This window comes from Jaculus jaculus, chromosome X, assembly GCF_020740685.1.
Source record: "Jaculus jaculus isolate mJacJac1 chromosome X, mJacJac1.mat.Y.cur, whole genome shotgun sequence".
NCBI lineage: Eukaryota > Metazoa > Chordata > Mammalia > Rodentia > Dipodidae > Jaculus > Jaculus jaculus.
In genome coordinates, this window is record NC_059125.1 from 137,180,823 (window position 1) to 137,205,655 (window position 24,833).

General features: G+C 37.7%; 1 protein-coding gene across 7 annotated transcripts in view; it reads right to left on the reverse strand.

Annotated features, from left to right (window-relative positions):
• Positions 1–1,630: 1,630 nt before the first annotated feature.
• Positions 1,631–24,833, reverse strand: part of Fgf13 (fibroblast growth factor 13) — a 561,729-nt gene continuing 538,526 nt past the window's right edge. For all 7 annotated transcript variants that reach the window (XM_045140360.1, XM_045140364.1, XM_012947843.2 and 4 more), the window contains 2 exons: positions 5,607–5,805; positions 1,631–3,020 (listed from right to left, as the gene is read on the reverse strand). In XM_045140360.1, coding sequence (XP_044996295.1) covers positions 2,884–3,020; positions 5,607–5,805 — 336 coding nt within the window. In that variant the 3' untranslated portion in view covers positions 1,631–2,883. The remainder of the gene's footprint in view (positions 3,021–5,606; positions 5,806–24,833) is intronic.

Sequence of the window (24,833 nt, forward strand, 5' to 3'; positions counted from 1 at the left end):
CACTTTAAATCAAAGGAGAGGCAGAGTGCAGGAGTGCCTCTCAATAGTCTTGGTTCCACTCCAGACCCAGTTGGAAATGCAGATTGCCTCCAGCAAGCTCAGTCTCCTGAATCCCAGTGAATTCTGCCACGGGAGAAGGTCTGAGAAGCAATAGTGATGGCAGTGTTTTCTGAAACTATTTGAACCCAGAATCTTTTGTTCTCCCTAACTTTCATCAATATATGGTAAGACCAACATTTTATGAAGAACACTTCCAAAACGTGCATGAGTATACGTGATGAAAGTGTGTGAAAATGTTATCACTTGTAAAGAGGCCTAAGTTTATTGATTACTTGTTAATATGTTCAAACACCACCTTCTGCTCAAAGCAACTTGAGGCAACTCGAAAGAAAAAAAATAAAATAAAACGCTAGGAATCAAAGATTATTCCCAAACCTTTTGAACCTTTCTTAATTATATGATTGTCTGATATAACAAAGTGCTGATTTGTTCATTACCAGCAAATCTATAATGTTGCTGAACAATGCCAAAAGAGGAGCAGCAAACAAAACAGTCCATAATGAAACTTCAAAGTTGATGAAGAAAGAGGGAGCCAGTGCACTACTTTTCTCTCTGGACTAAGGTTAAAGAGCAGAAAGGTTGTCAGCAAGTCTACCCCATGGTGCATAAATGAAGACTCTTGGATCCAAGATAGGCAGACAGCCTCACCTCCTGCAGGTGTGCTTCAGAGTTCAGGCAGAATGAGGGAAGATTAGGCCGTGCTTACATGGAATCACAAGTTGACTAGCTGGGCTGGGCTGGGCAAGGACCTTCTGTTGTGTCTGACATGAACATTATGGGCATAGTCATCTTTTTAATTTGTTTTGCTTTTTTATTTATTTACTTGAGAGTGACAGACACACAGAAAGCGACACACACACAGAGAGAATGGGCACACCAGGGCCTCCAGCCACTGCAAACAAACTCCAGGTGCTTGTGCCCACTTGTGCATCTGGCTAACATGGGTCCTGAGGAATGGAGCCTCGAACCAGGGTCCTTAGGCTTTACAGGCAAGCGATTAACAGCTAAGCGTCTCTCCACCACTAGGAATAGTCATCTTTTTTTTTTTCCCCCTGCCAAAGCAAGCTGCTTGAGCCACAGTAACCACTTTACACATGTCCTGAAAAATCACACATTTTCTTCTGCTGGTTCCACCATTCTGACATTGGCTACTTCCAACGGGGTTAAGTCAGGCAATAGTAGCTTCAGGAAGCTAGAGAAAATGCATCTAAATTAATGAATGCTTATATTTTTCCTGAGCTCTTCCAGATGGAAAGGACTTAAGCTATTTAGTTCTCTGTTTTCCCTTTACATGAGAAAGGAGTGATTAAAAGAGGAGAAATGATACTGCCAATGGTAGAGAGATGACTAGATCATAGACCTTTGTACACTTTGATCATTGAATGACAAATAGGATTCCTTAGTACCAGCCAGAGGATAAAGTGTGTGTGTGTGTGTGTGTGTGTGTGTGTGTGTGTGTGTCCCTGTACACTATCTGAAGATTGGCACTATATGCATTTAATGTAGTGTTTAGTCTAGTTTCTAGCATATTTGATAGCATGCAGTGGATACCTAATAAATATCTGCTGAATTTGTTTTCTTTGAATGAATATAAAGAGTTTATTTGGTGCGTATTTGGGTATACAACAACAAATATTAAACAACTTTTTAACTTTTTGTGCACAGGACAGAAATCTGCCTGTACATGCTATGTCCACTTTTGGAACACAGATTTTAACAATTATTAATGCACAAAAATCTTACATATCATGCAACTCTATGCCAAGATTCCAACTTTCTTCCATGCAACAGATATGAAGATCTAAATGGAAACCTAGCTAAGTCTTAAACACTTTTCCAGTAGCAAGTATAATATATGTTGTTTAGGGGTAACCAATCTTAACATTTCCTTGTACACAATATTCACGTGCCAAATACAATGACAGGAGGACTTGTACATGTACAGATGGAACAGTTCTTATTGGAACACAACACAAAAGACAACATCACAGTTCCTGTCTTTATACAAGGAGCCACAATATTTAACATGATACACAAATGGAATTAAGAGAAATCTACATCTGAGGATAATTTTTTAAACTCATCTTTACTGACTGGGGTTGACAATATAACTCAATTTCTATGCACAAAGTACAGCTCGATAACTTGACCAGAATACTACAAGTCTCAAATAAAATAAAATCAAAAATAAAGGTAAAATCACAACAACACTGTTACCTTAAGCCTGAGATGCCAATTCAGTTTCAACCCTGAATTTGGTTGATTTGGATTACATGACAGAATCAAGAGAACCATTGAATTTCAGAAAGTGGCGCTACATGAAAGTAAAGTGTACATTTGAATTAAGCATAGATAGAAAACATTAAGCCAAGAGAACAACACAGCTCACATAACTGTTTGCCCCTACAAAACATGTAAGCAGTTAATTTTGTTTTGTTGTGTTTTTTTTTAAGAATAATTGTGGTCTTTGAAATTTTCTTGGTTGGAGAGCAAATTTTAATCAGCATTAGTGCTGTGAAATATTTTTTGGTTTGTCATCCCCAAAGTATAGGTGAGATCATGAGAAAATTTGGCAGTCCTTCTCCCAGGTTTAGTTCATTGATAATGCTTGGCATTTTTTGCACAAGCAACTAAGTATAACTTATGGGCTGTAGAATGGATGATAACAAGGTTTAATGACAGAGGGAATAGTGAACTCTGCCGGTGTGTTTGGTAAACCTCACTGATGACAATTTTGAACTTTTGGGTGAAGGACTGCTAGAAGAATTCAACAGCACCTGGAGGTAAGGTTCTGTTACAGAGCCCTTGTTTTGCCCTCACTGGCTACGTTGATTCATTGTGGCTCATGGATTTGCCCCCGTTGAGCACTCCGGAGACACTTCTGCTCTTGGTCGGGGTCCCACTTCCAGATCGGGAGAACTCCGTGAGATCGTGCAGTGACGGCTCCTTGTACATGGCCACTGAAAAAGCACACAGAGATCATTTTAAACGCCTTCACATGGGCATACCATTGGATTGCATTTTAATAAAACTGGTAAAAACCAGCATGACAAAAACAGTAAGCTTGGAAGACTATGTACATTTTCCTTCAGCTCAATTTAGCCACTCTATAGTATATCCAAATTTCAAAATTTATTGTATAAAATAGTATTTATCAATAAAAGTTAATTTTAAAATGAAGATGGAGAGGAATGGAAGATTGCTTATTGGTTAAAGGTGTTGGCTTAGAAAACCTGTCTGCCTAGGTTCAATTCCTCAGTATCCACATTAAACCAGATGTATAAAGTGTCACATGTATTTGGACTTTGTTTGCAGTGGCAAGAGACCAGAGCAGGTTCTCTCTCTTTTTTCAAATAAGTAAATAAAAGTATATTTCTTTTAAAAAGGAGAAAGAGAAAAGTCAAAAGGGATTTTTTTTTAATTGACATACCATACTGGTCCTTAAATTTCATTGTGGTTTCTAGGCTTCTATGCCTTAAGCCAAAGATGTAAAATGCTGCTTTCATCCAGATTAAGTAAAATCTAGTTGGTGAAGTGAGTTATGTGTAAAGAAATTAAATGCCTATCTTCTCTCACTTATGGTTATACATGAGAGGATTAACCAAAAATGCATTTAATAAAACTCTTAAAAGTTTAAATATGATCTACAACATACTGTGCAAGGCAACTATTAAAATTTAACATGTTGTAAAGCAGTGAGTTCTATCATACTTTAAGATAAAACTCTCCAAGAGTCTTAAGTATTAGCATAATTCTTGGTGCACTAATTGATCATGATTATTGTTGTTGGGCTGCAAAGATTAGTGCTAGCTTATACTCATGAAGCATTTATCCCATGCTAGCTAGACACTGTCCTATGGTCTTCACATGCATCAGTGCATTGAGTCTATGTGTGAATTCTATAACATAAACATATATATATATATATTGTGTGTGTGTGTGTGTGTGTGTGTGTGTGTGTGTGTGTGTGTGTGTATACATATGTACATGTGAGTGTGGAGGCTCGGTATTGATTCTGTCTTCCTTAGTCACGGTCTGCCTTATTTTATTTTACAGAGGGTCACTTTGTGAACCAAGAATTCACTGATTCAGCTGGCCTAGTTTGCTATCAAGCCATACAGATCATTCTGTCTCTGCTTCCCTGTCACAGAAACAGACATGTAACACATGCCCTGCTTTTATATGGATGCTGGGAATTTGAATTGAGGACCTCATGCCTGGATGGCAAGCACTGTACCTACTAAACAATCTCCCAGATCTTGTTTTTTTTTATTCTTTTTATTTGTTGTTTTGAGATAGTCTCGAGCTGTAGTCCAGGTTGATTGGATATTCCCTATATAGCCCAAGCTGGCTTTGAACTCCAAAACCATTCTTCTGTCTTTGCTATCTAAGTGCTGGAATTATAGGGATGAGCCATGTTGCCCAGTTGATACTCTTATGTATATTTCACAAGTGAATGTGCACATGTTGATAAATATCCATATGAAAACCTTCTAGTTGACAGTGTGGCATAATTGTACATGCTTGTAATCACAGCATTTGGGAGGCTAAGTCCAACTCAGATACATAGTAAAATAATAATAATAATAATAATAATAATAATAATAATAATAATAATAGGCCATACAGCTAGTGAAAGGTGGAGCAGTGAGGCTTAGTCTTGAACCTAGGTAGTCTGGCTCCATAAAATTAGCTACAAAACACAGTACAACAGTGAGTTCAGTGGGGTAAGTACTTGTTGATCCTGCTTTTAGCCTGTACTGTAACCTAAGGCAGTGTAAATATATTTTCTTACATTTTCTGTGCTCTATCTATTGTGTCAATTCATATTTTCTTCCTTTCTATTTTGTGATCAGTCTATTTACTAATGACTGAAAAACAGAGCTATAAGGAAAAATCATTGAGGCTATATTTTTGGGCAGGCCTTTACAAAGGAGCCAAAGGGCTTTCCCATAAATGCTAAGTATGAATGCATTTTCACATACATGTCTCCTCCATGCTCCCATTTTGGCATAATTTGAGGGTTCTCAGCAGTCCTGAGTTAGTAGTTTAAGTACTTCTACCTGAGAGAGGTGCTACTGCAAACAAACTCCAGACACATGTGCCACTTTGTGCATCTGAATTTATGTGGTTATTGGGGAACTGAACACAGGCCATCAGGCTTTGCTAACAAGTGTCTTTAACCTCTCAGCCATCTCACTAGTCTAACTTTTTTTTTTTTTCGAGGTAGGGTCTCACTCTGGTCCAGGCTGACCTGGAATCTGGAATTAACTATGTAGTCTCAGGATGGCCTCGAACTCTCAGCAATCCTCCTACCCCTGCCTCCCAAGTGCTGGGATTAAAGGCGTGCACTACCATGCCCGGCTCCATCAATTTCTTAATGTTTCTATGATTGCTTCAATCTTTTGAGTGTTGGGAAATGTTTGAAAATTTATGTATAAATACTCCAATGAGGGAGAATTGTATTTCACTTTAAAAGGCCTGATAAAGAATGCATTTAGTACTGTTGATATCACAATCCATAGTTCCTAGAATAGTGAATTTACCTTTCAGTGGTTTGGGAAGAAAATGTGCTGCGGGCTTGTTCTTCTTCACATGGTTGCCTTTCATGATCTCTCCTTCCTTGTTCAGGCCTAGATACCACCCACGGCCTGACTGCTGCTGACGGTATATCATCGATGAATATGTCACGTAGTAATTTTCAAACACTGATTCTTTGAATTTGCATTCAGGTGTGAAATGTTCCTGTAACACAAGTAAATAAACAAAAGGTTCATGTTTATAAAGCTACACATTTCAAGTAGGTCAACTGGAATTTGCCTCTCAGGAGTTTGAGGACATACATGATGGGTACTTTAACTGAATATAAAAGTATAACCACAGGAAACCAATAGAATAGAATGCCTTAAATCAAGATATTGCTTATCACTGAATTGTTCTCTTTATCATGGAAGATTCAAACTAGACACCTAAGTGGACATTGGGTAAATTCAATGAGCAAAAGGATTAACAAGATAAGGATACAACTATTATAAAGAGATTTGTTCCCATGAACAGAACATATGAGCTAAGAAACAGCCCCTATACTTAATTTTAATGGATTCTCAAGTTTTCACACCATTTTATGGCTATCAGTTGCCTCAGGTTTAAACTAGTGTTATAAGGCTGCTCCCTATATTTCTAAAATGATGCAACAAAGTAAGTCTGCCTTTTACTTTAAAGTAAACCAACTTCAACTTTTAGATCATTGAATCTTGAGTTTAAAAGAAAATTCTCACCGGGTATGATGGCACACACTTTTAATCTCAGTACTTGGGAGACAGAGTTAGGAGGATCACTTGGAGTTCAAGGCCACCCTGAGTCTACAGAATGAATTCCAAGTCAGCCTTGGCTAGAGTGAGACCCTGCCTCAAGAAACAACAACAACAACAAAAAAGAAAATTCTTCTTTGCCTTAAGGTAACATTTATAAGAAGATATAGTTGCAAGAACTTCACAGTAATTCTACAAGCAAACATAAGAAAACAGCACAGGGATCTTGAACCCTGGAATGTGACTTTCTGTCATGTATTTGGCCATGTTTCCTTTGGAGTGGACCATTCAAATGAAAGACATCTTACCAAAGCAGAATGCTTTAAGGGTATAACACACATATGCACACACACACACACACACACACACACACACACACAATCTTTTTAGCTTGAGGGTGTGGGTGCACACATGCATGTAATAAACAGTCAGTAAAATGTCCATTTCTCACCAACTGAAATGAATATCAAATCTTAATCTATAAATTATCCTCAGAGTAGCAGAAACTCCACTTGGAGGGGAAGATAATAACAAAAATGCTAACTAAACCGCATGTTATGAATATATCAATTATGCTATCAGATTTTTTGAGATGTTATCAGGGACAAGTCAATAATTTCAGCCATTAAAAAAAAAAAACTCGTGTTGCAAGTTTTCTTGTTACTCATGTTTCCTAAATGATGTCTCCTCATGGTACTTCTTTCTGTCATTTTCATGTTGAGTATCTTTGTAAGCAATGCACACCAGCTGCGTCCCAGCATCTGAAGCACTCTAAAGTACTTCAGCCAAGAGGGACTTATTTCTCAGCATGCAAGCAATTTTATTTCTCCTTTTCTTAGAATCTATAAACTATAATTTATTCAGTAATCTGAATGACTCTCCCATTTGGCCTGCCGAGTGCACATGGTTGAAGTATCTTTGGGGGTTACTTCAGCTTTGATGCACAGAACAGATCTTCAGGGATTCAAGGGAGTTCAAGCAACTAATGCAGAAATATACTTCTAGGGCAACTCTCACATTGCACAAACTTAAAAGGGTTCTATTTATGTGCTGTGAAAATTCCCCATCATAGAATTTTTCAACATAGGGAAAGCCATAGTATGTCTACAATGAAATTTGATTGCAAGTCTCCACATTTTCTTTAGTGTTGAGAAAAATTACTGGAGTTCTTTACAAATTAAATCATTGTTTGCAAAATGCATTCATCCTGGGAAAGGGGATGTTGCTTTCATAACAGTCTGATATCATTTGCAAATAAATGTAGTGAATAATACATATGATCAAGGTGAGTGATATGATTTAGCCACAAGAACGAGATTATGACACACTACAGATGGGATCAATGTGTATTTAAGGTAAATACCCAAACAGGCTGCATTCAATAGCATGCATAGTTTCATTTTCATTCAGTCAGTTCATATATATATATATATATATATATATATATATATATATATATATATATATATTCTAATACCCTTTATGCATTTGGATGCTGTTAAAATTTATACATAAATAATGCATCCTTTCAGACAGATTACTATGTGACCGATGAAATCATGTTAATGGCATGGACATGAGCTGCAATGCAGTAAGTACAAGAAAGGAAACAAAAATGTGTTTGTCTGAGAATAGAAGAATTCAGGCTTACTGTTGATTATGCTATGAATAGGGCTTCAACAAAGGGGTATTTGTAACTAAGCCTTGAAGTAGATGAAGAAATTCAATACAAAAAAGGTAAAAACTGAGTTGAAGCCCAGAGACAAACTTATTCTCTCTGCACCCAACACCCACCACCCTGCCACCAGTATACAGACATCAGTAAGCTGTCAGTCCCTCACCCTTAAACCTCAGAGGTTCTTTACATTCATTCAACTGCTTCAAGATCCTTAGATTTATTCAACTTCAAAGATCCATAACTTTCACCTTCTATTATTATCACCAGAGCTCTAGTTTATGCCTTTAATACCTTTACTAGAACACTGCAAGTATCTCCTAACCAGTTCTTCCTTCTCTCCTGGCAGATTTGTTTTCCTAATGCAATGTACCATTCCTCAGGATTTCTTGATGATTTCATCAGACTTACAATAAAAAGCAGCTAATAACTTGATGCTTCATTTAAAATTCCTCACTATTCAATCACTAACATTCCTTCCAGTGACCACTTCCACCACAGAGCTATATGGGCCTTTTCAAATGTCACTTATTGCCTTTGTTTAGAAAGATGTCTTTCTCCTTTTCTGTGCTGGATTTTCTCTAGTCTTCCAGGGTCTAGCTCAAATCTACCTGTTTCTGGAATTGTGCATGATCTTTTCCAATCAGTACTCATTAAATCTACACCTGTACTCCCAGAAACTTATCTACATCACACACATGGTCCTGTAACTTGTAAGCAATGTACAATTAACTCTGGATTACTAGAAACTTGTCTTATTTCCAAATCTATCCCCCAACCCAGAATAAAAACTGAAAGGGGATGATACTTAGCTCATGGAAGACTAGCTGATGACTAGACTTTACTAACATTAATTAAATTTTAATTTCAGGGATTTATATTAAATACCAGGGATTGTATGACTAAGAATTATCAACTAGTAAAATACCTACAGGGAATTTCCTTAATACCATAACATAAAATCAGCTGTATGTAGGAGACTTTCATTGCAGGAACCCTGAACGAGTGATTAAAAAACTGTTAAGACTAACAGAGCACCAGTAATATTAAGATGAAATTTTGGCAATTATTACAACTATTTGAAAATGGCAAGAAAGAATTCAATGAACTGAATGCTCTGTCTCATCCTAGCAGTTTCTTAGTCATCCCTACTAAATTTGGACTCAAAAGCTCAGTAGAGAGAAAAAATAATGAGGACAAAAAAAAAAAAAAAGAATGTTGAAGCAACCAAAGGCAAGTTCTATTCTCTGTGTGTGACACTGTCATTTTATTCTATGTTGGGATGAGTAAATAGAGGAGGCTTGATTCTTTTAAAATGTGGAAACATGAACATTTTATCACATAGAAGACGGTCCACCAAATGGGACAGGAGTATAGTTGCACCGTTTTATGTCCTTGAAGTGATACTTATAAGTAATGGAAATTGTATTTGACAATCCAGAAAAGTCCCATTCAAAGGAGACCAGGATGAAATACACCAAGAAACCAACTGAATCTACTGTGATATATTGGAAATGCTTGCTTGCTAGTGCCTTGGAAGAAGGTGCCATGGTGGTCTTGTCAGATGGCATGCACTAACAGAAGACAGAAATCACTGTGTTATAGATTTAATAAGCACTAGACACATATCTGCTATTAGAATGATTGTGTGAATTGAAAATGTCACATATTCCTTGCATTGCCATGAAGTAATTACATGAGTATCAAAGGAAAGATGCTTTAGATCTTAAAACCTTTAATCCATTTATTTCTATTAAACATCGTTTGCCTCTCTTGTTAATATATATTTTATCAGAAAAATAACTAATTTTTAAAAATATTTTGGGGTTTTTATTAAGATTTGTGTTTATTTATTTATTTGTTAGAGACAGAGAGAGGGAAAGAGAGAGATAGAGCCAGACACAGAGAGAATGGGAATACCAGGGCCTCTAGCCACTGCAAACAAACGTCACACACATGTGCCACCACATGCATCTGGCTTACATGCGACCTGGGGAATTGAACCTGAGTCCTTAGGATTGCAGGAATGTGCTTTAAATGCTAAGCCACCTCTCCAGCCCAAAATAACTACTTTTAACTCATGAAATAATATGTCTTAAAAATATCCTCTATATATAATGATTTCTATTTGATACCTTTTAGAGTTCACCATTTTTTAGTGTATTTTAAGTTTCTTTTTTTTTTTAATCAGTAGAGCCCAAACCTGATAGTTATAATGATATTTTGGGCAAGACATGAGGATTCTAAATTTAGAGAACTCATAGAACCGAGAGTAAAATCTAACAGTCCTTTTCACAAATTTCCTCACTAATAAGAGGTAAATAATTCTTTATAGGTTGAAATATCACAGACAGGAAGAAAACATTTTGAAACACACACACAAAAAAAACATTAGTAACACACATTGGAGAATTCTTACAGCCACAGAAACTACTGGTAAGTTGTCCTAATTACAGCTGTTGGATCTCCATAGTGTTTGAAAAGACCAGTAGGTAATATTGAAATGATATGTATATAACCCCAAGATCTAACTAATGGTGTGCCAAAAGCTCCATCACCCCAAATACAGGACTTGAGATTAGTGTAGACTGCTGTTCCCTGCGAGAGTCTGAAGAAGCAGCCATGTTCTGTGTCTGTTCAGTCACCAAAATCAGTGTTTGGATCAAAGTTTGAGGGCCATAACATATAGCTACGCTTTCAGAAACAATAAACAAAAGGTGTTTAATGCATTTCTATATCTGTTATTTCATCCAAGTGCCTTAAACACATCTCCAATATCAAAGGACACACAACAAAATGAAATGACTTCCTAATTAAGATAAGGAATTTGGCAAACACAGGCCAAATTTTCAATCCATTTTTTCCACTCTTGTAGTTTCAGCTATGATACTACTGTGAGGGTGATAGTCTTTCATTGGAGTGTGTATCTCAACAGGATTGGAAGCTTTGAGGATTGCAATGCAGACTGTAAATGTTTGTTTAACACATTTATCCCACCTCCATAGTAGATTTAAATAGGCTACACATATTCCCTTGTAACTAGAATGAGCAAATATTGGTTGAAGTTATCCACTCCAAAAATAAAAATTAAAGCCTGAGGAACAAAGAAGTATTCATTAATTATTGTCTTTCACATAGGCATGGGTTAAGCAATGGAAACACATCCTGGTATAAACTAATATTTGTCAATTTCTTTGTCCAATTATTCACTTATAACATTTTTAAAGTAGTCACTATATAAAAAAGAAAGCACACTCTCTCTGCCTCTTTCTCCCTTTCTGTCTGTCTCTCTCAAATAAATATAGACAAATAAACAAAATATCTAAAACAAAAAGTGGGTTGGAGAAATGGCTTAGCAGTTAAGCACTTGCCTATCAAACCTAAGGACCTTGGTTCAAGACTCTATTCCCCAGTACCCTCGTAAGCCAGGTGCACATGGTGGCACTTGCATCTGGAGTTCATTTGCAGTGGCTGGAGGCCCTGGTGCGCACTCTCTCTCTCTCTCTCTCTCTCCCTCTTTCTCGCTTTTTGTCTGTCTCTCTCAAATAAATAAAGTAAAATAAATATAAAATCTAAAAAAATAGAAAACACAGCTTATAGAGTTATGAATGAACATTTATGGAAATTTTGATCAATAATTAGAATCATGATTTTCCAGAAGATCCTATAAGCATATTTTAATTAATTTCCCTTTCTCTCAATTCTCCTAATGTCCTTTCTTCCCCTTCTTTCTTTAAGCCACATTGTCAGCACCCTGGTAAATGCAATAACTTAGCAATTACCATCAATTCCAAGGGTCACGCATCTAATCCTGAGCCATGTTCTTACAATAATTATTTTCTAGTTTTTTTTAAATGTATAGGTTTTTAAAATTTATTTTATTGAATCAGGTTTGAGTTGCATGTGTAAATTATTATCCAGTCCACTGAAAAATTATATACAGATTAAAATCAGATTTTAACCCTTTATAAAATTTAAAAAATGGAAATTTAAAATATAAATTAATTCCATGGGTTGACAAGGTAACTACCTGCATTTGCTAGTGAGGCTTCCCACTCTATCAGTTATCTCATAAACCAGGACTGATTAGTATATTCTGGGGTCTGTTGTTCTTTCCTAGGGTATATTTGAGGCAAATGAACTTCATTATTACTGAGTTTAAATTATGGTAAAAAGAAGAAGTTAAGGAAGAGGGAATCAATACTCATTCAATTGTACTTTTGCTAATTAAATTAATTGATTCATGACAAAGACAGTATGACTTAGTCATGTAAATATCCTCCGGACTATGTGATACGTGAGGGCAACTCCTGGTATAAGGCTTGGCTTATAGTACAGAATAAGTATACATGTGATGAGGTAAACGGAGCACATATGATGCATCCTTGGAGACTCCCTTGTATAAATTAAAAAAAAAAAAAAAGGTTCAATGTGGCACTCTATGTTCCAAAGAATAGACTACTCTTTGAAAGGATAGATAGGTTAAAGCTTGCCTGCTAAGGCAGAACTAGGAAGTGATAAAAGGAAGGAAGTAGTCTAGAGATAAGTCCTACTTTTTTTTAAATAAGAAAGGAAGAGAGGGAAAGAGGCAGGTAGGAAGAAAAGAGAGAATGATAAACGCCAAATACTTAAACTAAAAGTAAGAATAATGAGAAATCCTTGTTATCAAGACATAGGCCCTGAATACAGAAGAGGGGTAATCTAACATTTTTCTAAATTCTGAAGTAATACATGAAGATCCATATTTATTGTTTTTGTTTAACAGATAAATGAATGTCCTGGGCAAAAAATATGTAAGAGAAAAAAAAAGGTGTCAAAATGAGAAAAGATAAAGTCTAACTATCACTGTAGATATAGTCCTACATATAGAAAACCTCAAAGATAATGCCAGAAAAACTGTCAGAGTTAATAATATTCTCAGAACTAGGAAAAATAATTATATATTTCATATACAACCATAAACACTCATCCCCCAAATATCCAAAATAATCCTGAGCTGGGGGGACACAAAGTGGGAGGGATTACATTACCTTACCTCAAAATATACTACAAAGCCACAAATATACTACAAAACTGCAATAGTCATTATAGCCTGATATTGGCATTAAAAAAAAAAAAAAACTGACAAATCCATGGAACACAAGAGAGATCCTAGAAGTAAATCCACATATTGCTTGCCAATTGATTTGCAGCAAAGGTGCTAAGAAGTCACACTGGAATAAACAAAAATGTTCCAGATACGGTGTGTGAACATCAAATTGTGATTTAAAATCTTACAAAGGGTATGGCTTTTAACAGAAAATCTATAGTTTTTTGTTTTTTTTTTCAGTACAGGAGATTGAATCTAGGATCTCACATATACTAGTCAAGTGCTGTATCATTGAGCTATATCCCTAGCCCACAGATATTACCTTTTCTGAGAATATCTGTTAGAGGAATAAGCTTCTAAATTTTTGTAAATTATGTCCATTAACTCTGTATTTTGACTTTTTTATTATTTATGTACATTCTAAGTGTGTAAACAGCATATGTTGGTATCCTTGCCCTCATCCCTGACCCCCATCCAAGGGGCCCTCTTCGTTGGGGATGCCAGTGCTTAATGTCCCAACTTGTGGCTCTAACAATCTTTCCATTCCCTCTTCCATGAATTTCCCTGAGCCGTGTTTGGTTCATTTTAGTTCTATTTTGACACATACACACACACACACACACACACTTGCTAATTCTGTACATATATGATGCCTTCCAAAAGTAAAGGACCCTGTCTAAGCACTCAGTTAATACAGTGCTTTCTAATTTGTGCCATTGTCCTTCTCTGTAATAACTTCAGAGTGTGATCTAAATCCATCTGCTAAAGAATGACCTCTGTGGGACATGTAGTTAACAGAAGAACAAGATTAGTAGGTTGCACCTTTTAAAATAACTCTTGCAAGTTCTTCAGTAAAAAATAAAGCCTAGGAGCTCTGAAAAATTTTCCTCAAGATTCAGTCAAGTTGTAGGGAAAGGAGTAATCTAGATTAACTGAAAAGCTTGGGCAAGGTAGGTAGCCCATTAAAATACACACCATACCAGAGTGTGGGCACATAGGATGTTCTGATACTTCAAGAAACTGAGGATCAGTATTTTGCTTTTTGCCAGATAGGCATTCTGTCAGGGTCTGTCTTTTCAGACGAGCATAACTTATAAAAACCAGGGAATCCTAATTCTTCAAAGCCTTTAAAAGGAAATTCCTTATAGCCTCACTTGCACAGGTAGGAAAGAAATGCTAAAGAAGAGAGATGGCTCAAATGCAACTCACCACCACATGCATTCCACTGGAAAACACACAGCCTGGTATGGGAGGGCCAGGCACAATAACTTCAACAGTATCTGTAAATTGACAATGAGAATGGAGTTCTACAGAAATACTGAACTGCTGCTTCACACCACATCATGAAGTCATGGAGTGGCGATAAGAGGAATCATTTTGCAAAGGCAGTGTGTCTCTGTCATCTTTCCCTTGAAAAGAGCTAAATGAAAGGATGCAAATCGCTGTCAATTGCCAGGAGTCTGAATGGAGAAAGTTAATGCATTAGGGCTCTGATGGAAGAGTTCATCCAAACTGACTGTTTACTGACAGTCTACTATGAGGTAGGCTTGCTAATTCCACATATTTAACGCCATACTACACTATCCAGCTATATTCCTCTAGCTGGAAACATTCTCCATTTCATAGGTGAAAAAAGCCTAAGAAAGCAGCATTTTGGGGTACATTTTCCACCCAGGTAGTAGTGACTGGGAAGGTAGGTTTCCATTTGAGCTACTTCTAAACATGTAATTCCAACATATGTTAAAGTTCAACTCTCTCTTTTTGTGCACTCTGCCCCTTTGAATACTCAAAGAGTTCTATTCAAATCTACCTTCTTCCATTATCCAGTTTTTTCAATTTCGGTAATTAATGTGTGATCAGATCCTCTATCTTCAAGATGGGCACCACACCATGTGCTTCACAGGGAGGATTGGAGCAGGTAAGGAGAGTGAAGAGCAGAAGTGTCAGTGCTCAGTGACCACACGGTTCCTTTCTCAGCTTTCAATTTTAGTCTTCAGAAATTACAAGAAGAGGTAGTATAGTAGTTACTCTACTCATTGCTATGGCCAAATATATGACAAGAAGCAATTTCAGGAAGGGTTTATAATTGGATGTTACAGTCCATAATGGTGGACAAGTCATAGCAACAGGAGCTTTAGGTAGCTGGTCACATTCAATCTGCAATGAAGAAGCAGAAAGTGATGCATCCTGCTGTTCAGCTCACTTTCTCCTTTTTATTCAGGCCATGACCTCAGTCCATGTGAAGGTGCCACCTGTACTTTGGGTAGGTCTTTCCACATCAAATAACCTCAGTAAGATAATCTCTCTCAGGGATGCCCAGAGCCTTATTTCCCAGGTGACTGTTGTAGCTCTGATGTTGATAAGCATTCAACATAAAGCATCACAATTACCATCCTCAACTTGAAACTGATGCAAAAATTAGTGACTCTCCATGAAGACAAATGGAAGAGAGGAGTTCAATTTCTGTGGGGATAGTATTATCCATTAGTTGCACAGGTGAAATTGCTTTCAATAAATGATTCCTTTTCAAAGGTAACAATATACATGCTTTCAACTTAAGCTTTAAAATAGCACAAGATTCTAAAACTAGAATTACTACAATGTGTGTCAACATTATATGGTTTTAAAGGAATTTCTGAAAAAAATCAAGTAATAATGGGTCAAATGATATATTATTTAAATTACTATGTCACAAGAAGCCCAATGTTACTATCTCACTTCCTTTATTTTAAACCCCCTATTGGTGGTATAGGGAAGAAGTTTGCATTTATCCTATGGAAATATGTCCCGTTAGTGTTCTCATAAATCAAGCAATGAAAAGTCCATTCTTCTACTGTACAATACTCACAGCTGCATTTTAGTTCATTTTGTGTTTTACCTTTCCAGGGGGTATTTCTCTACTCTAGAAATTTTTAAAGGAACAACACCAGAACATTTTTTACTGAATGAATCTAAAACTCTAAACAATGTAGGTTCAGGTATGGGTAAGAGATAAAGAGTGAAATGGAAATTAATCTAGCCAGATTTGCATGAGCATGACACATGGATAGAAACAATACAAAACACAGATGACGGAAAACAGATAAAGTACAACTTGGGCTAATTTATTTCCCTTAATACTATATTCCTGTGGACCAATGGTTTCATGGGGAAGGTAGGAAAACAAATCATCTACCCTCTTTTGGGGAAGATGCCTATTTCCTGTCCAAAAATCAGGTGCATTCAGAACTCAGGGCAAAACCAGAGGGCTACCTACAGTAGGTAAGTTATGATCTTTCGAAAAGTTATTGTCTGTAGAGCAAGCAGATGCAGAAGAAACCTCATTTCTTATAGGAGGCCTTCCTAAATGCAATGCACATCTACCTCTGGAAAAGAATAAAATAGAAAGAAAGACAGGTCCCTTGAAGAATTAGATATTGGTACAAAGAAATACTATGAAATTTAATTAAAACAAGACATTTTGAGGTATGTCACTATCATAAACTGAATCATAATTTCATAAGGGGCATATAAACTGAGATTACATTATGAAAGATAGTTCTTCATTTGCGAGCTAACTGCTATCACCTGCGATGTTTTTGATTCTTAATTAGTCTTATATTATGGATATGAAGGAACTACCGCAGTGAAGCTTGGATTCTGAAATCACATGATTTTCAGGACTGATTAGAAAAGTACATGGCTCTAACTCATTTAGTAACTTTGAATTAAATTCGGTTTGTTCTGTATTTTAAGGTACTTCAATATTTTATATAATATATTTCTTTATCATAAAACCATTAGGGTATGTAAAATTATGAATACATTATAAGCTTATTGCAACTACTAGCTATTTTGAATGATGTTTAGTATTTATTTATTTGTGGGAAAAAGAGGTTTATTTTGGCTTACAGTTTCAAGGGGGAAGCTCCATGATGGCAGGGTAAAGGATGGCCTGAGCAGAGGGTGAATATCACCCCCTGGTCAACATAAAGTGGACAATAGCAACAGGAGAGTGTGACAAACACTGACAAGGGGAAACTGACTATAACACCCATAAGCCCGCCCCCAACAACACACTGCCTCCAGGAGGTGTTAATTCCCAAATCTCCATCAGCTGGGAACCTGGCATTCAGAACACTTAATACAGGACACCAGAATCAAACCACCACACAGTGGAATAGGAAACGGACAATCAAAAAACTGTTCACAGCCCTGCCTCCCGGAAGGGAAATAGTTAAATGAGGGCCAGAGTGAGATTTTCGATTTTTTTGTTTTGTTTTGTATTTCCAGGTAGGGTCTCACTCTAGCCCAGGCTGACCTGGAATACACTATGTAGTCTCAGGGTGGCCTTGAATTCACAGTGATCCTCCTACCTCTGCCTCCTAAGTTCTGGGACAGAGTTGCAATTTTTTTCTTAAAGTTAAGTTTATTTGTGAACAGAGATGGGGGGAGGGATGGGCACACCAGGGTCTTTAGCTGCTGCAAACAAGCTCCAGATGCATGTGCCACTCTGTGCACATGGCTTTACTTGCGTACTGGGGAATCCATCCTGGGCTGTTAGGCTTTGCAGGCAAGTGCCTCAACCACTGAGCCACCTCTGCAGTACCAATTCTTTCTTCTCACATGTAGTATGTGGTGTGTGTGTGTGTATGTGTGTGTGTGTGTGTGTGTGCGCACGCTTGCTTGCTTGCTTGCCCATGTGCAGACGGGAACTCAGGTGTGCAGAGGCTGGAGGGGAGCCCTTAGCATCCCTTCTCTATTACTCATGCACGTAGTTCCCTGAGATGGAGTCTCTCTGTGAATGCAGAACTGTGGTTTTCCCTCGTGGACCAGTCACACACCTTCCCTGAGCCTCTGGTTGCACATGGCAACGACGCCTGTTAAATGACTCAAGCCACTAAAGGGATCTGATTGGTCGTGGGAGGGGCAGTGGCTGCAGGGTCATAGAAGCAGAGTTCTCTCTTTTCCTCTCTGAGCTTCCCTGACTCAGGCTTCCCGCAAGGTGGTGGCAAAGACAGGCCCAGGTTCTTCTGAGTTCACTCCCACCAGCTCCATCGTGTTATTGACTAGGTCAGGCCACTAGGTCAGGTCATGTGTCCATGCTGGAGCCAATCTCTGTGGCTAGGTAGATAATGCTCTCAATGGGTAAGCCTGGGTCATATGACTACCCCGGAGCCACCGCTGGGGTCAAGCTAGCACAGGGACCTTGAAAGCCACTAAGGCTTCCTCAAGGGAATATCTGGCTGGGTTAGCTGAAGGCAAGGGATTGTTGATGTCACAGTAGGTGTTGGTGTGGATCAGTGGCTTTCAGAGTGGATTTAGGGGGTGGCTTACAGGAGCCCCCAGCACTCAAAGCAGTTAAAAAAAATGATTGCCGGTGTATGGTAATACATAGATAACTAGAGGCCAAGGCAAAAGGATCACAAGCTGGAGGCCAGCCTGTGCTATGTGGAGTTCCAATCCAGCCTAGACTGCATAGCAAGACCATGTCTCATAACAAAAACAACACCATCTACAATAACAAGGATGGTTAATTCCCAGAGTTCAAAAGTGTGGGCTTGGGAGCCCGCTAAGTTGCTAAGAGCTTACTACAAGCTTGGGGACCTGGGATTCCCCAGGATGCATGTTCAAATGGCTGTGGCCCCTCACATCTGTCACCCCAAGCCCAATCCCATGCTGGGAAACTCACATCTGTAACCCTAAACCCATGCTCTGAGCAGCTCCACGGAGATGATTTCCGGAAGACCCACGGGTTCACACCCAGCATGCCGGCAGGATCCTAAGCCCATGGCTTAAGATCACACTGGGGATGGTGGGAATGTGTTGGACAGACAACAGGTTTGATGACTCCCAAGGGGATGTTCTGTGGGTGCCCAGCCCAGGGACTGTTCGTTGGTGCAGACCCTTGGGGATAATAGAAGGATGCACCTAGAGAAGGAAGAGTGACAACCCCCTATTCCACAGTCCCATTCTTTTTTATTTTTTTTTTCTTCAGGAATGTTTTTTTTTTCTTTTTTTTAATCTTTTCACAATTTTTATATCCCATGGTAATACCCTCACCCCCCGCACTTTCCCCTTTGAAATTATTTTTATTAGTACAGAATTATTTGTCTATGGATACAAAAATGCATAAATTATCCTTGCAGAGAAACTTAAAACTTAGCCGAGAAATGATCTTTAAGAAATAAAACAAGCACTAGAGAGATGGCTTAGAGGTTAAGGCACATGCCTACAAAGCCTAAGGATCCTGGTTTGATACTCCAGGTCCCACATAATCCAGATGCACGTGTTGGCGCACGCTTCTGGAGTTTGTTTGCAGTGGCTAGAGACCCTGGTGCACTCTCTCCCTCTCAATCCTCTCTGTCTCTAAAAAATAAATAAAAGTAAAAACTTTAAGAAAAAAAGAACTAAAACAAATAACAACTCTACAGTCACTCTTTAAAATGCTTATTTTTCTGGGTTCTCGGTGCTCTGATTGTATACATAAAATACTTCCTTTCTTCACATTTACAGTCATGCAAACAATTTTTACATTGTTCTTTTATCATAAAGCTCTTACAGCTGGCTAAGAAAATCAGCATGTTGTAACAACTGAATGAGACAACTAGTAGGAATGCATCTTCCAGTTCTATTCATTCTTAGAACATAACCCTTACACTCGTGTAACATATCTTATCTTTGCATTTTTATATCAAATGCACATACAAATCAAATCCTAGATTTTAAAAGAAATTCTTCCTGCTTAAAATCTTTTAATGGCTCCCTGCTGCCTACAGGATAGAACACAAATTCACTGCCCTGATATTCAAGGCCCTCCACAATCTGTGGTAATATTTCTCTTCTGTAGCCAGAATGAAGAAATAAGGCTAGGGCAAAAAGTAGCAGATATATACTATGAATGGAAAAATATCTCCTACAGACCAATTATTGTGCTTTATATCCTAGAATATCCACTGTGGTATGAGCCTCATCGGTGGCAAGGAATACATAACTAATCACTCCGAAGATTTATGCTTTATATTATTAATTTTTAATCCTAAAAAATGACTTGCACTTTTTGACCAACCAAATCATGTCATGGTTCCTCACACCATGATTCAGCAGACTGACTCTTGCAGAGACTGTCACAGGGCATGCAGTCTTTTGGAGACCACTTGCTCATAATCGGCACCTCTTCTTTTCGCAGAGCACAAAGATAAACAGTCAAACATCAGCATGTCAGAAACCTCTAGCCTCAACTTTGATTAGAATGCAAGTCGCTTTACAGTGTATTCCTGAACATGGATAGAAGTTGGATATTTGCAAAAAGTCATAGGGAAGGAGGGAAAGAGGGACTACAAGACAAGTGTGGTGGTTTGATCCCAAGTTGTCCCTCATGTTCTGAATGCTTAGCTCCACAGCTGGTGGCAATTTGGGAAATGGGTCCTCCTCTAGGCAGTCTATTATTGGGGTGGGCTCATGGGTATTATAGCTAGCTTCCCCTTATCAGTATTTGACACACTCTCTTCTTGCTGTTGTCCATCTTATGTTTGCCAGGAGGTAATGTCCGTCCTCTGCTCATACATTGGTTTCCCTTCCTTCATGGATCTTTCCTTCAAGTCTTAAGCCAAAATAAACCCTTCTCCACAAGCTGCTTTTGGTTGGGTGTTTTCTGAAAGCAACATGAACCTGGTTGCAACAGTAATATTGGTACCAGAAGTATGGCCATTATTGCTAGAAACATGTGTCACTTTTGGCCTTCCTGGAGCTCACTTTTAAGGATAGAATGTGGACAGATTTGAAATCTTGGCTTAAGAAATGCCTTGCAGTGCTGTAAGTACAGCTTGACGGACTATTCTGGTCAGAATTGAAAGCCCTGAAAGTAGAAAGAACTATGGACTGTGAGGTTTGGCTTCTGAGGGTGAGAAAGAGCTTTACTTGGACTGGGCTAGAACAGGTTGGTGAGAAGCTTGCTGTTATGCCCTTGTCCTGAGAACTTGTACAGAGTTGCATTGTGTAGAAATGGACTGGTGTGAGCAGAAGAATATGTCACAGAAAAAAAATGACATCTTTTTGCTGAAACTACTGTCTGTTCAGCAGCAATTGTTTGAGAGATTACAACCTTTGTGATTGGGCTAGCTGATCTGCATTATAACGTCTGGAAGAATGAGGACTCCTTTGAAGAAAGGGGCCTGAATGCTGAAGGAGTTTGCTGTTCTTCACAGTCTGCTTTATTCCTGCCTGGATTAACAAATTGGCAGCCCACCTGGTACTTTGGAGTATAGCAAGTGCAGGAAAAGGAGGGTCATTAAGTTTGAAACATGACTTTGTCTTTTGGAATTGGCCATGGGCAGTGTGAAGTAGGCTGTGTGATTACCTGTGTGAAGGCCCAATGGATCCATGTGGATTAACTGTGTGTTGCAGTGGAGACCCAAATGGAGATTCCATGACTATGGAATGGCTATAAGGAGAGCTGCCAGCACCAGATGAAGTTTTCTGGGACTGTGAGTAGCCCAGCTGGAGGGGCAGAATTGGAACTCCAGAGACTACTCACTGGTTAAAATTACCAGACTTGGAGAATTGTCACTGATTAGAATTATCAGAGTTGAAGTTACAGAGTTTAATGTTTGCCTGTTTGTTTAAATCTTTTATTTGGATGAATATCTATCTTGTGTTATTATGATATTTTTTGTATTATGGCTCAGTTAAAAGGCTTGGAACTATGGGGATGTTTGAACATCATTGGAATTGATTAAAAAAAAATAAAACTATGGTGATTTTTAAAGTTGGACTGAATGCATTGAATTTTACATCATGGATGGTTATAAATTTTGAGGTCCAGGGGCAGAATGCAGTGGTTTGATTCAGCTTCCCCTTGCCAGTGTTTGGCAGTTTCTTTTGTTGCTCTTATACATATTAAGTTGGACAGGAAATGATGTCCATTGTCTGCTCATGCCAATATTTCCCCCTACCAACATGGAGCTTCCCCTGTAAGGAAAAAAAAAAAAAAACTCTTTCATCCACAAGATGTGCTTGGCCAGCTGTTTTCTGACAGCAATACAAACCTTACTGTAACATCAACTGACTAAAATAAGGGCAGTATATATACTCAGTACATGACTATTTGAAAGCTCACAGATTTGGGGAAGTCCAATAGGCTACCGTCAGTTGTTGAGAACTCACTCATTTTGCAGAATTGGAAAGAAACTTATAAATAAAGCAGCTATAAAGTCATCAGAATTGTATATAGACATCAAACTGCTTGTAAAACTTCAATGAAATGGCAAAAAGAAAAACATGTAAAGAGTAGCCACAGGAGGACAGTGAATGGCTATATGTTATATATAGATTTTCATAGCATCATTAACTCTCAATAGCTAATATTAAACCATGGTTTTATTTGTACTGTGTTTTCAATAAGGAGTAATGGTTTCAATTTTCACTGAGCCTGGGTCACAGCTTAGCAGTAAATTGAGTGGGTTGGATGTGCCATGCTTTCTTAAGTCAGTGGGGTCATAATTTAAGGCACATTATGCTTGTTGTGGTTTATGAAGGTTCTTCTGACACACTTCAGTGGGAGTTGGTTTAACTGCACTGCTGAGGGCTGAGTTCAGTATGGATGGGATGGCCTGAGCTAATTATACTTTCTTACCAGTTCCACCATGACCCACAGAACAAATATATATGATGTTTGCTTAAACTTATGGCTCTACAACAACAACAACAACAAAAGCCAATGAGGCTACACAGAGAAGGGTTTGTGGGCTCTTGGACAGAATTCCCTAATTTTCTATGCCAGTCACCCATTAGCACCAGATATGCAGTAGCTGTAATAAAATACCACATTACAACATAAATATATCATTTAACTCAATGCAATGCCATCCAACAGATTCAAGATTCCTGTCTCAGAGGCAAAGGCAAGTTCTTGCCTCAGTCCATCAAATCCTACATGATGTAAATCCCCTGATATTTCTTTATTCTCAAATATCACTTAGCATCACTTTCACTGCACATCAGTCACATTAGATTTCTAGTTATCCACTGAACATGCTGAATATATTTCCATCTCAGGGCCTTTGAACTTGCTGATTCTTGTGTATGGAATATTTTTCCTCGAGATATCCATATGAATTTTTCCCTCCTATCCTTTAAATGCTACCTGACCAGTGGCTTTTGTTGATCATCCTTTATCTCGCAGAACTCATTATGCTCCTAACCTTGCTGTTTTACTCTCTAACAAATGTACATGCACATCACTTGCCTAGTGCCTGGCTGCCCCTCTAAGCTATGAGTTCTATAGCCATAGGAATCATATTTTGCTCATTATTACACCCCAGCATTAAGAATAGTGTGTGATATTTTGTATTCCTGCTGAAAAATTACTTAATGAAAGTATGAATGAATACTGGTGGACTGATAGGTTGTAGGTATGATTTATTACATATTATTAAGGTCACTGAATTCAAGGATTATTTAGTATTAATAAAATATCTAGACTATGTAGTTATTGGGGCTGTAATTTTCAGTGTAAGCTTCAATTGTTATAAAGCAATATCTCTAACCGAAGAAAGAAGCTAAACTTTTACTAATGCTTTTTAAGCTAAACATGAAAAACTATTCATGAAAAAAGGTCAGGTCAAAAAGAAAGGAAATAGCTAAATACTTTCAAAAGGTGTGTCAGCTAGTAATAACTTACATAAGACATGGCTACTTAATTTCAGGGGCTTACTTCAGTAATGTATGAAAGTAAAAAGCTTCTGAATATATAAATGTTCATGCATGCACTGTATTAGACAGAAATATATATATATATATATATATATATATATATATATATATATATATATATCTTTCTACAAAATGCTAAAACTTTGGTGATTTAATAAAAACTAAAACATAAAATATGCAGAAGAAATAAGCTATGGACCTGGTACTTAACTTTAATGGCTATTTCATGGGACATGCTTATAATCTGATACCACGTGGATTTAACTTGCTCTAAATTTAAATTGCTCTGTGCAGAATGAGATGATTTCAATCTGAACACAGACACACACACACACATGTATATATATAGTGACATATATATATATATATATATATATATATATCTCATTTCTTTGCCACAGATCCCATTTTTGTCTTCAATTTACCAAAACAAACATAATGATAATACTATTTCTAAGAAAATGAAATGTTAAATAAGAAGAAAAAGTCACAACTTACTAATTGAATACAATGGAATTAAAAATATCACTTGAGGGCCAAAATTACCATGTTCTTTTGAGAACAGAGTAGTTTGGAAGGAAGCATAGTCAAAGAGACAGAAAAGAATGGTTTCACCTGAGCATATATTGCAGTGGCTTAGCATTTGTGTAGCATGCATAAGGCCATGGGGTTCAATCTGTAGCAACCCTACCACATAATGTTTGGATTGTGAATTATACCTTAAAGAAAAATAAACATTTAAACCTGTCAATAGGAGATGCTGGGAAAAGTCTCATTATTCCACTCACTCACTGGCTATGGCCACCTGAAGTAGTGGGTATGGCACGATTCCCAAGCATTGTGTCTGTTAATAGTGGATTCTTAAGTAACCAAACAGAACTGGATGTCTGGCATAGCTCTGACATGTATAGAGTTTCTGTGTCCTAATCTAATGTAATGAGGAGGTTTGGCAGCATTCCTTGCAAGATAGACTCATTTGGATCTAAATGAATGGCTTAGACACTCG